This window comes from Onychostruthus taczanowskii, unplaced genomic scaffold, assembly GCF_017590055.1.
Source record: "Onychostruthus taczanowskii isolate IOZ18803 unplaced genomic scaffold, ASM1759005v1 scaffold9, whole genome shotgun sequence".
Taxonomy (NCBI): Eukaryota; Metazoa; Chordata; class Aves; order Passeriformes; family Passeridae; genus Onychostruthus; species Onychostruthus taczanowskii.
This window is the reverse complement of record NW_024506993.1, coordinates 9,049,182-9,061,240: the sequence shown is the minus strand read 5'-3', so window position 1 is coordinate 9,061,240 and position 12,059 is coordinate 9,049,182. Positions and strand designations below refer to the sequence as shown.

The 12,059-nt window shown below is 58.9% G+C and overlaps 3 protein-coding genes across 8 annotated transcripts in view; 1 reads left to right on the top strand and 2 right to left on the bottom strand.

The window, feature by feature from the left end:
- Positions 1–3,034: 3,034 nt before the first annotated feature.
- KLHDC8B (kelch domain containing 8B) lies at positions 3,035–7,146 on the bottom strand. 6 transcript variants are annotated; one of them, XM_041426096.1, is made up of 6 exons: positions 7,100–7,146; positions 5,947–6,411; positions 5,227–5,391; positions 4,801–5,025; positions 4,444–4,557; positions 3,035–3,661 (listed from the first exon to the last, which is right to left on the bottom strand). In XM_041426096.1, exons 2-6 carry the CDS (start codon positions 6,317–6,319, stop codon positions 3,465–3,467), a joined length of 1,074 nt encoding a protein of 357 aa, XP_041282030.1. In that variant the 5' UTR covers positions 6,320–6,411; positions 7,100–7,146; the 3' UTR covers positions 3,035–3,464. The 6 variants fall into 6 exon arrangements, with proteins under 6 accessions (XP_041282030.1, XP_041282034.1, XP_041282035.1 ...); XM_041426100.1 differs by having other exon boundaries at positions 4,456–4,557; XM_041426101.1 differs by lacking the exon at positions 7,100–7,146 and adding an exon at positions 6,892–7,081.
- Positions 7,147–7,645: 499 nt separating this feature from the next.
- Positions 7,646–12,019, bottom strand: LOC121347442. Its single transcript, XM_041426102.1, has 5 exons — positions 11,581–12,019; positions 11,113–11,500; positions 10,347–10,507; positions 9,801–9,933; positions 7,646–8,339 (listed from the first exon to the last, which is right to left on the bottom strand). The coding sequence occupies exons 1-3, from the start codon at positions 11,966–11,968 to the stop codon at positions 10,450–10,452; spliced, it is 834 nt and encodes a 277-aa protein (XP_041282036.1). The 5' UTR covers positions 11,969–12,019; the 3' UTR covers positions 7,646–8,339; positions 9,801–9,933; positions 10,347–10,449.
- CCDC71 (coiled-coil domain containing 71) overlaps positions 11,943–12,059 on the top strand; it is a 9,962-nt gene continuing 9,845 nt past the window's right edge. Inside the window, exon 1 of the mRNA XM_041426095.1 lies at positions 11,943–12,019. The gene's annotated coding sequence lies outside the window, so the exon portion shown is untranslated. The remainder of the gene's footprint in view (positions 12,020–12,059) is intronic.

Sequence of the window (12,059 nt, the reverse complement as noted above, 5' to 3'; positions counted from 1 at the left end):
AAAATTCTAGTCTTTTACTCATAAAAGTCTTATTGGAGTGATTTCACTGCATTGCTTTGCTTGACACTACAGCACTAGGGTTGGTTTAAATAGCTTGAATTAATTAAGGCAGCTTGATACCTCCCAGTTCAATGAGCAGATTCTGATGTGTTGATTTTCTAGGACCAGAGCAGGGAGTTGCAGCTTGGACCATATTCCTACTTCACGGATGGGGTAGTGGCTGGGCTGTCCAAGGCAGCCATAGGCTGGAAAGCAAACCTTCCTCCAGAGTGCCAAGCAGATGGAAATGTTAATGTTTATTGTGATTTTTAAGTAAATAAAAGCCTTGTTCTGCTCCTGAACTGCCTACGGCTCTGTTGTACATGGCACTGCTGCCAAGAGCCTTGCTGTGCATCCAGGCCCTATATGGTCCTGCATCATAAACAGTGATTTTCCAGCATTTTGTTGCTCACGATTGAAAAGCTGGCCCAGATCTCCCTGCAGAAGAGACTGTAGAGTCCTGTAGCCACTTGCAATTCTTCCACTGCCATTAGAAAATGAATTGTTGGTGCTGTGCGCACTGGCGATAAGGCTCAACATGTTATTTTAGGTACTTAGAAAGAGCTATTCCTATTTCTGATGAGCCTTCTGGTATGAACGTCTAGCAAGTTTGTGGAATATGATAAATGAGATTTTTGTATTTCCATCTCTCCTGACAACGGAAAGAAATTTCAATATGGAAACACATTTTTTTAATTATAGGTCTGACAGCTACCTCCATTTCCATCTCCCCCGTCCATAACATGCTCTGGGGAGATTAACCACGTTGCCAGGCGCTAGCTCATAGCTCTCCTTATATCTGAAATAACAGTCTGTGCTTCCAGCATTAGGGAGGGTAGCCAGATACTTTGTAGTCTTTCCCTTAGTAAAAATTAGCAGAAGCTTCCAGGAGATAGACAGCAATATACTTGGTACATTCCTCAACTTTTTTGACTTCATAGCACATTCCATTAAAAATTCACATGAGTTCCTCAGTTAAAAACATGTCAGTCTGCGAAAGTGGTCAGGACCCTCATCTCTCCCCTCCTCGATGTCCTTGAACATTTTCCTGATAACTTTTCTCCCCTCATTCAGGAGGGATTCTGGTCTTGTGCTCAAAAGCAGAGATAGAAAGGAATGACAATTCCACACCTAATGAGAGGTCACAGATTCCTGTTGCACTCAGGTGGAGGAGCCAAGCTAAAAGTCACTCTGGTGGGCCAGTGTGCCAGGAAAGTGAGTGCAGGAGGCAAAGTGCTGCTGACAGAGGGGCAAATGCCTGTGGGGCAGGGATCATCAGCCTCGCTGCTGTAAACACCACAACAGTGAGGGGCTCCTGAGCTCCAGCTTCCCCCTCCAGCATCCTCTGGCTCTTGCAGCTGCCACCGCCTTGAATTTGGAAAAGTAGCCTTGGGCACCCCATCAGCAGCAGGGATCTTGTGAAGTTGGCACATAGGGATGTCAATTTGCCGGTGACTCAGCATCTTGATTTATCCCACTCATGCAATGCTCCTGCGGGAAAAGCTTATTAATCAGGCCTGTGTTTCCAGTGCAGCTCCGTGATTTAGGATCCCCCATGACTAAAGGTTTAGCAGGACTGGAATTATTACATGCCTTGGTGCATTCTGGAAAGAGCTGTCAGGGTGGAGAGACATACCAAAGGGGCAGCAAGGGGTCTATCACCTTCCAGGACCCTGAGAAGGACAAGCCCATCAGGTTTTGAGCACAGGCTAGGGAGTGCTGTGAAATACTCATAGAAGGCTGGAGCACACTGAGCTCAAAGGAGGTGTCCCTCTGTCCAGCCCCCAGCCACAGCACTGACCTCCTCCCCAGCTGCCAGTGCATCCTCCCAGCTCTAATTTGGGGCTCAGTGTTGATGCTGGCTCTGGCACAACTGTGGTTTCTATGGCAACTCCAGAGGCAGATGCAAGGATGCTTCCAGCTGAGGTACCACCAGCCTAGGCATCCCAAGTTGTTCCTCCCAAATCACAGGCAAACAGTCATGCAGTGCATCAGGACAGACCCTGCAGTCACTGTGCCAGGTGGGCACCAGAGGCAATGGAGCAGCAACATGAAAGTGTCATCTGGATGCTCTTTCATGAATAATTTCCAACTTTTCCCATGCTGTGATGCCCCCAGGACATGGCACAGCCTGCCCCAGCAGTGTGTTGGATGCTGCTGCACTCTGATGGGATTCAGTCTCCCGTCTCTACAGCCTTGCAGCCCACCTGAGGCTCAAGCTGGCTGTCTTCTCTGAAAGGGCAGGCATCTGTACTTGATATTTACCCAGACTTGTGAGATCTTTCTAATGTACCAATGAAGGATCAAATCCCTCGCCTGCTTTTGGCTTTGGGTGTGAGACTTTTTGTGGAGCCAAGAGCAGCAAGGCTCAGGTGAGCCCATAGCACTGGGTAATTCAAGTGTCACCTCCCTTGATCTCAGTGCACCCCTAAACACCACCCACAGACACTACCAGTATGGAGCTTACATTCCCTTCCTGGTTGCCAGTAAGGATTGCAGTGCTCCTGCCTACAGAAGCTGGACACAGTTGGAGCCAGCTCTCTCCCACACCAGCCATGGTTCATCCTTTGAGATGGAGCTGTGGTGCTGAATAGGGCCCATGAGCCCTGACATTAAGCATCTCTTATTTCTTCTCAGCATCCTGGCAGCCCTCAACATTCCCTGCCTCTCTCACACCCTGGGTACCTTCAAAAAAGTCCCTCCTCTGCTGCTGCCTTCATCCCCCCATAGCCTCTTCACCCACAGGAGGCCAAGCAGGAACAAGGCTGTGCCAAGGCAGGACAGCCACTGCTTAGCTCCCCCTCTCCAAACAGGGACTGGATCTCTACATCACATTGCTCCGCTCACCCTGGAGGTGGGGAGAACAAGAGCTACCCTTGCTCCACCATATGAAGTCACTGAACTCTGCCTTGGGAGGGGTTTTCCTGACAGGCTGCAGCACGCGTCTGCCTGGAGTAGGATAACCAGAGACGACATGACTCCAGTAGGATAAAATTCCACGTTTCATTTATTTGAGGTGCTACATCACCTCCCAGGCACTGAGCTACAGGGCACCTCTGTGCTACATGAGACATCGACTGGGTCTACGACGACACAGCACTCACTGCTACACACACGGCACAGATACGCCGTGGCACAGATGGGGCCGGACAGGGCAGTGAGGCCAGCGGCAGTCCTGCCACCGCTGCTCCCTCCACGCTGCTGCCGATGGCCATCCCACCAGGCAGGAGTTTGCCCTGGGCTTCACTGCCACAGCGCTGCAGGAGCTGGGAGTTCGCAAAACCACAGCTGCTCTGGTGCCTGGCATCATGGGACAGAGGCTTCCTGGAGCCAGGTCACCCTGGGTGAACACATGGGTGCTCACACACCCTGTCCCCGTCTTCAGGCACTTGGTGCTTGGCCAGGGCTGGTCCCCGGGGTCCCACTCAGGGCACATCACGCAGGCACAGAGCCTCAACAGCGCCACTGGGACCTTGTGCCACACCACCGATGATGAAGAGCAGGCTGGGTGCTGGGCAGCTGGAGCAGGAGCAGCGGCCAGTGGGCATGGGGGGCAGCGGCTCCCACTTTTTCTGCGAGAGGCTGAACCCTTCCACCGAGTCCAGTGGGCAGGACTGGTTCCCTGTGGAAGACAGAACCACATCAGCCTCTGTGCATCTCCCCGCCTCTCACCCCAGGCTCTGCCTTTCCCCCTCCACATCCCTTTGATGCCTCAACAGGAGCTCTGAGCTGCACAGGCTTCGAGATCCCAGAGGCAATTAGTGGGGGCACCAGGGGATTAGCAGAGTCCCCACAGGGATGCTGCTGGCACTAATGCTACACCTGCTGGCTCTGCTCCCTCAACCACTCCTTACACTCCCCCCTCCCCGTGCCAGCACTCTGCAGGGAGAAGGCAGCTCCAGCTGCGGCAGGACTCAGGAGCAATGCCACACTGCAGGGATGCAGCCAGCATCATTCCCTATTCCCACAGCGATCTTGGGGGTCTGGCAGACCTCGCTGCAGGGCTGGGGGTGCTGTGGCTGGCACCAGGCTCCCCAGGCAGCCCTTCCTGCTGTATGCCCTCTGCTGAGTGACAGCACTAACCTTTCCCCAGCTCTCTTGGGAGAGGGATGCAGCACTGTAACCCTGCACAGCAAAGTTGAGCCACCATGGGTTGTGTGAGACCAGAACGCTGCATGCGAGCTGGGAAAAGCCTGACTGGGGAGTGAAAGGGGCAAGGGGCACAGTGGGTCAGCCAGTGGGACAGGGCAGTAGGGTCCCCCAGCACTTGTGAGAGCATGGAGAGATGTTGCTGCAGACAATGTTGCAGTAAACCCCTGGTTTTGCACAGCCAACCTCCCTACTGCCATGCAGATCACTGATGTGCCCCAAAGAATGGGGATGGGAGCATGGCCACACGCCTACCCCCAGCATTACCGAGGCCACCCACAGCCACCACTCTTCCTCCCAGGCATCCAGCCACGAAGTCAGCTCTCTTCTCTTTCATACGGATGGTGCGGCTTGGCTTTCTCCACACACCTGGGTATGAGAGGGAGTCAGCATTGCCCGCTCGGGTTTCCCCTCTAAACCCCAAGGCCAGAACAGCCACAGGTTAATCACTCCCTGGGACCAGCAAACAGAGGATTCACCATGGGTACAAGGGGCTGATGTTCAGAGCCCAGATAATCATGTCCCTCAGGCACAGACACCTCTCACCAACCCACAGAATCATCCCAGACCCACAGAAGATGCTCCCACCTCACCCAGAGACATGGAGCTCACCCTGTGCAGGATCAAACATCTCCACGGTGTTGACAAAATGGGGACGGGAATAGAAGTTGTGGGGCCCTGGCTGCTGCAGCCCACCCAGGCTGAAGACAACTCCATCAGCCATGGCACAGGCGGCGAAGGCGCGGCGGCTGGGCACGCTGGGGTAGCGTGTCCAGTTCCTCGTCTCCAGGTCAAAAGCCTCAAAGGCGGTGACAGGCAGCTTGCCTTGCCGGCCTCCTATGCACAGAGGAGATGTAGCTGCCAGTGCCCCAAGCTGGCACTGTTGGTGTGCCCAGCAAGCAGGATGGGGCCTGCTGGCTGCAGTGCTGGGCACCATGGAGCCACCCTGGGGTGCACCAGGTCATTCTCTGGCCTGGGAACAGAGGAAGAAGAGGGTAGAGGCACAGGGGATGCTTGGTTTGCCCCAGCAGCACCTACCCAGGACGAAGATCTTGTTTCCCTGCAGGAAGGCAGAGGCCCCATAACACGGTGTGGGCATGGAGGGTAGGGGCTGCCAGTGGTCCTTTGCCGGCTCATAGACACGGACCAGTGCCTGGGGAGAGGTGTCCGCACCCATTCCCCCCAGTGCATAGACAGCCCCATCTGGAAAAGAGGCAGCAAGTGAGCAAGGGGGATCTGTGGGCAGCACCGAAGGGCTGGAGTCCCCCCATGCCCTCCAGGGCAGGCAGGAGCGGTACTGCCGAGCCCCACAGCCAGACACTGCTCCAGGGCAGCCGGGGCACAATGAGCACAGCCAGGCCTGAGCCTGGCAATGCCCTGACTGCACTGGGACCCTCTTGCCCCCCTCCCCATCCCATCCATCAGGCACAGACAGGAGCACAGGGCCATCCTCTCTAATTATTCTCGGCAGTATCATCTCCCTGGAGACACCATGGCAACACAGCCATACTGCCAAATCCTGCTTCTGCTTCTAGTGTGGCCGGCACCCCTGCCCGCTCCCACCACTGTCCTGACATCTTCTCTGCCCTGCCCACCACACTGCAGCCTGGTCCATGCCACAGCATCCCTGTCCAGGTAGCAGACATGGGCACCACATACAGGGACCAACCCTGGCTCCTGGCATGCTGCACTGTACCAAGACTCCAAGGATGCTCAGCAAACTTTGGGCAAGAGTCACAACATGTTCCTAACCCTCACCTCTCTGCACAGCTGAGATGCCCATGGAGGGCTGAGCCAATGACGCCTTCTTCTCCCATTTGCCCTCATCCACGTGGTAGACCTCAACGGAGGCGAGGGGGCTCTGCGCCGCATCCACACCACCCACCACCAATATCTGCTTGCCCAGGGCGAGGACGGCAGCGCCAGCCCGCGGCGTGGGCAGTGGTGGGAGCGTGGTCCAGCGCTGGGCTTGGAGGTCGAGCACCTCAGCAGTTCCCAGGGCTCGCCCGCCGCCCCCGCAGCCGCCCAGCACGAAGAGCTGCCCGTCGCGGTGCGCGGCGCTGCAGTACACGCGCCGCGTGGGCATGGCGGGGAAGGTGGCCCACGCGAAGGCGCCGGCGCCCGCCGCCATGGGCCGGCTCAGCCGCCTCGGGGGTCCCCGGGCTCTGGCCCTGCCGTGCCGCCCATCCGGCCCGGCTAGCCACTGGTCCGGCCCACGGGCTCCTGCGGGGAGAGCATCCGAGTCAGAGCCCAGGCATCCATCGCTCCCCCAGCCCCAGCTAGCCAGCTCCCCTTGGCGGTGCGACAGCTCCTGCTTCGCGGGGCTCCGCACTGCACCCCGGGCTGCCTGCCCACCCCCTCCGGACTCCCGATTGCGCCCCACGGCTCCCTGTCCGCTCCCTCCGGGTTCCCACTCCCTGGGGCTCTCTGCCCGCACGTACCAGTGCTCTTGCTTCCCGAGGTTCCCGCACCCCGGGCTCCCACTACCCGGTGCTGCTGGTACACAGCGCGCACTGACTGGGACCCTCGCGCGCCCGGAGCTGTCTACCCGCATCCCCCGGGTCCGTACCCCGCAGAGGCTTCCCGTTCACAATCCGGACCCCGCCAGGTTCCTGCTTTCGGCGCACCGTCCTCAGCCCCGGTGCTGCACGCACTCCCGCCCGCAACCCCCGGCGCTCCGGCGCACTGCCCCGCAGCCCGCACCCACAGGGCTCCCGCCCACAGCTCGCTGACACCGGCGTCCCCCGGGCTCCCGCTGCAACACTCGCGCCCCCGGCGCTCCCCGGATGCCCGCCCGCAATCCCGGACGGCCGCTCCGCCGTGCCCGAACTGCCCGCTCCGCTCCGCGCCGCCCCGCCGCTGGGAGAGGGAAAGGGGCAGGAACCAGGACCGGGACCAGGACCGCACTCACCTCTCCGCCCGCTCCGCCGCTCTCCCCGCCGCTCCGCGCCTCTGCCCGCCCCGGGCCCGCCCGCTGCCGGTGGGGGCGGCGCCGCGTCCGCCCCGGCCCCCCTGCCGTGCCCCGCTCCCCTCCGCCCGGCCCTCCCGATGCCATCGGCCCGCCGTGCCCCTGCCGCGTTCACCTGGCCGGGAAGGAACCATCTCCAGCAGGGAGAGGGGCTGGAGAGACCCTGGCTGTGACCTCCCTTGCTGTATGCTGCCGGTGCCAGAGCCACACAGTGCAGGGCTCAAGGAGTCGGGAACCCACCGTCCTGCACTAGAGACAACCCCTATCCTGTCACCACTGCAGGGACAGAACATGAGCTCAGCCCTGTTCTGAGTGTGACCTTGCTGGGGTCCCTCAGCAGCATCAGGAAAGGTGCACATGGGTCTCAAACCCTCCACCAACACTTTTGTCCCCACTTGGCTGAGCCAGGCAAATGAACACGCTGGGAAAGGCGCTTCCCACCCACCAGCACAGGCAGAGCCAAGGGCAGACAGGAAACTCACACAGAAATGAGCTAAAAAGGTTTGCTTTAAAAACAGACAGAAGTGACAAGGCATCCACCAAGAACACCACACCACAAATGCCACCTGGGGATGCTGCTGATAACACTGTACTCATCCTGGAACCTGCTCTGCACCAGCCATCAGTGCAGGAACAGAAAATGAGGTGCAAACACTGCGAGGCTGCCTGCATCACATATGGTGGAAGGGACCTGCCTGGTGACTGCAGAGGGATGGTGAGCCCCAGTCCTCATGCAGAAATGGGCACCACGGGCAACACTGCCAAAGACTGGAAAACCATTTCCTCCAAGAATCCCATCACACAAGCTCCCAGGATGCTTGTGTTTGCTCACGGAAGGTCCTGATAGGACTGAACACCCACATTGCACATTGGAGAGGTAACAGCTTGAAGCAGGAGCCTGCCTGGGACTTTGACTGCATGCAGCAGGAAGCAGGTGGTGTCCCAGTCTGGAGCCACTCAGCCCCATGAGGTGGTATCACTGTCCATCCCACTGCTGGCTTGGGGTGTCCTTCTCCACGCAGGCCAGGTAGCGGTCGTAGTTCTCCTCGCACCTCCTCACACAGTGCAGGAAATAGTCCTCATCAGCAATGGCCTCCAGCAAATTGGTTTGCACCAGGCAAATGTTGTACAGCGCCGAGGTAGGCACGCTCTTGGGATTGCTGCTGCCCTGCTCCAAGAACACCTGCAGGGAGAGCAGAGCCTGGCAGAAATGCACACGCCCCGGGTGTGCTCTGCCCTCCCCTCAGCCAGGCACCTCCATGCTCAGGAGGTGCCTCCATGCTCAGGAGCAGAGGGCAGGGTGATCCTATCTCCACTGCAACAGTTGCAGGTGAAATTTCTTGAGATTTCCCCCTCTCCCAGAAATTGCCTTTGACTCTGAACCAGCATGTCACACATGTGCCTGATGCTCCCTTAAGGAAACAGGCCACACCATGCAGCTGGAAGAAAACAGATCTGTGGAGCAGCTGACTCCAGGCAAACCTCTGCCAATGGCTCTTCCTTTAGCTGCCAAAAGATGGAACAGAGACTTCACCTTCTGATCTTCACCATGGCCTGCTTAAAGTCACCTGGCAATCTGTTTCACTCCTAGTGCTGCTCTGTCACCATCACTGAAATGGGGACAGCCCTGCAGAGCTGGTGATGCAAGGAGGGAGAATGGCTTTTCACCTACTGATCCTGGCTGCAGGACAGCAAGGTCCCAGCAGCGACAATGAGCCCTTCTGGGAAGATGCTTGGCTGCTGCCCAGACTCCCACGAGGTCTGCTGCTACCATAAGTGGATTCTACCTGTGTGATCCAGCGTGGGAGCAGCCCCAGGGCTGGCTGCATGGCTGCCATGAGATTAGCACAGCAGCCTGACTGACCAGACATGCAGGCTACCAATGCCAAAGGAGAACTCCTTGATCAGACAAATAGCCTGATGCTGAAATGCAGCAAGTGTAGCTGTGTGAGCCACACTCCAGCTGCTGCAGCAGCCATTGCAAAGGCTCCCCTCAGCCAGGCATGGCACAAACCAGAACCTGTTCCTGACAGGTCTGCCCAGGCAGTAACAATTCCTGCCACCAGCTACAAATGTGTAAGCTGAGAAAGCTTGTATGGAAGGGAACATCCAATGAGCATCCCACCCTTTTCCATTCCCAGGCTGCCTGCCAAACACTCCAGACAATTCACTGGCTGCCGTTTTTCCCCCCTGCACTGTCTCCACATGGATGGAAACAGGCAGGGGTTGAGGATTGCCATGGACCTGCAGCTCTTGTTTGAGCATTGACAGCTGTCCAACAGCCAGGCACAGCTCTGTCTGTGTAAACATTCTGTTTCCCAAGTGTGCTCCCCACAAACACTGTCCCTTCATTCAGACAGGTGACAAGGCTGGCAGCCCTGATATCATTGCTGCTGCCTCCAGGCACGGGGCTGACTCAGAGGGGAGCAGAGGCAGCCAGTACCTGCTGTGCATTGCTGACGGCTGATCTCAGCCTCCCTGTGCATCGCTGGCACCAACACTGCTGGCACAGCATGCAGTGACAGCAGGGCTATGCCTTGATTCCCCTTTGCAGCCTCATGCAAAGGGGACAAAACATGTCTGACCTTGCCAGGGACATCCCTGGCGCAGGCTGCTGGTGCCAGAGGGGCCTTCAGCCACCTACCTGGGGGTGAACAATGGTGTCTCCATCGTCCAGCCGGATGTTGTCATCAATGAAGATGTGGTGAACGTCAGGATCATGGGGGTCTACCCACAGGGGCTTCCCACCCTGGGAAGAAAACTGATTTCTGGCCCACCTGAAACAGTAAGTGCAGAAGGAACAGTCAGGGCAGGGAGAGGGTGACAGCTCCCAGGTAATGGCAGACTGTACTGCAGGCAGGCCCAGGGCACCCTCTGAGCCAGGGAAGCAGGATGCAGAATGTCCTGTCCTGCTCTCCATGCCCTCCTAGGAATAAGGCATGAGGAATTTTGCATCAAGGTGACAAATCAGGGAGTCTTTGGAGAAAAGCAGGAGGTACACCAGGGGATGGGGACCTCAGGAATGGTGTGAGAGTCCCATCAGGCTGCCCACAGGCAAAATGGGGAGTACCTAAGTGCTAGGGACCCTAACAACTTAAAGGTTTCAAAACTAGGAGCTATCCCAGAAACTGAGAGAATCACAGGAAAGAAGATACTGCCCAAGCCACTTCCTCAGTGCCCTCTTTCTCACCAGTCAAAGTGGTCTTGGAAGCCTCCAATTCCCTCAAAGGAGCTGAAGTAGTTGTAAAGCTTTCTTCTGTCTTCCTGGGTGGCCAGATGCTCTGCTCCCCGTGTTAGCACCACCTCTTTCTTGCTGCAGCGTATCTGGCCAGGGGTAAGGTCCACAGGGAGCTGCAGGACCACAGAAAATGGGGAAGGAAAAGTTTGCAAAGCAGACAGGTTGTTTCACACACTGGCAGAGACACCAAGCAGCAGGGTGGAGACTCCCCACCACTACAGTGTGGGAGGATGGTGCTGGGAAGATGACAAGAGAAGGCATGGAATGCATCCAATCAAAAATCATCCCTCTCCCCAGGGATGGAAAGGTATGACCTCCTAGCTGGATACTGCTGCCATTTCAATCTCTGCTACCAGAAAACACTCCAAGGAATAAATAAGAACCTCCTAAAGCTCATTCCCAGCACTCCTGCCCAGTGTGCTGCCAGGGGGAGGAGAGTGCAGCTGTGATCAGCTCTGGGCCAGGGAGCCCTGCTTTGCTGCAGCAGCCCCTCCTCGGGAGAAGGCATGCTCTGTCCAACACGGGATACCCCAAGAGGAGACCATCCCACATAGGATCTGCACACACACGCCCCCCACAGCTAACAGCTTCATCCAGAGAACTCGATGCTTTTAAAAGCATTCTGGCCAAGCAGCTGGAGAGCAGTCTGACGCGGGGGGGGTCCGTGGGACCATCCGGCTGCCCTTCCCCACCACGACGGACCCTCAGGGACCCTCACCGCCACGTCCCGCAGCACGCAGGGAACTGGGGGTGCTGCCCGCGCAGGGCGCTGCCGACGGCCTGCAGGGCGCGGGGCAGGTCGCTGCCGAAGGTCCTGAAGACAACAGCGAAGGCCCTGCCATCCCGGTGCAGCGCGTCCAGGAGGCGGAAGAAGGATGGCAGGATCAGGTGGTAGCGCTTGCCGGGCTCCCCCGGAACCGACAAGGCGTCGTGCGGCCGGCCCGGCCACTCCAGCAGCCGCAGGTGGCGGGCGTGGAGGTCACGGAAGCGCCGGCCCGGGCCGGCCTCGGTGAAGGCGGGGTCCCGGCCGTGGCGGCTGTAGTAGCTGAGGGCGCCGGGGCACGGGGGGCGCAGGGACGGGCGGTCGCTCACCCACTCCCACTGGCCTAGAAGAGAGGAACGTGCTCAGCCCCTGCACCGCCACACCGGGCCCCCGTACCTCCGTACCCGCGGCCCCGGCGCTCACCGGCAGCCCCGACGCGGCCCCAGGTGACGGTGCTGAGAAAGGTGTTGAGCGCAGCTCGTGGGGCCTGCCCCGTCACCGTGTCCGCCACCACCACCGTGTTGTTGAGGTCCACGTGCAGAACCAGGCGCCGCCGTCGCCCGGCCCCGCCGCTCATCGCCCCGACACCGACCCCGTTACCTGGTGACGGCGCCGCTTCCGCCCGCGCCGCTTCCGCCAGCGGCGCCCCCTGCCGGCCCGGGGACGGCCCTGGCCGCCGTTGCCGTGGACACGGCGGGGGCGGGGGCGGGGGCGTGACCGAACGCGCCCCGTGACTGTGGGAGTGACCGGGCCCGCGGAGAGAGACAGGAAGCGGAAGCGAGGGCGCTTCCGGTGCCCCGCGGGCGGCCATGTTGGAGCGGCGGGTGCGGCGCAGCGGCGAGCACGGGTCTGGCGGCAGCCGGTAGGTTGGGGCCGGCGGGCCCGGGGCCCCCGCCGGCCCC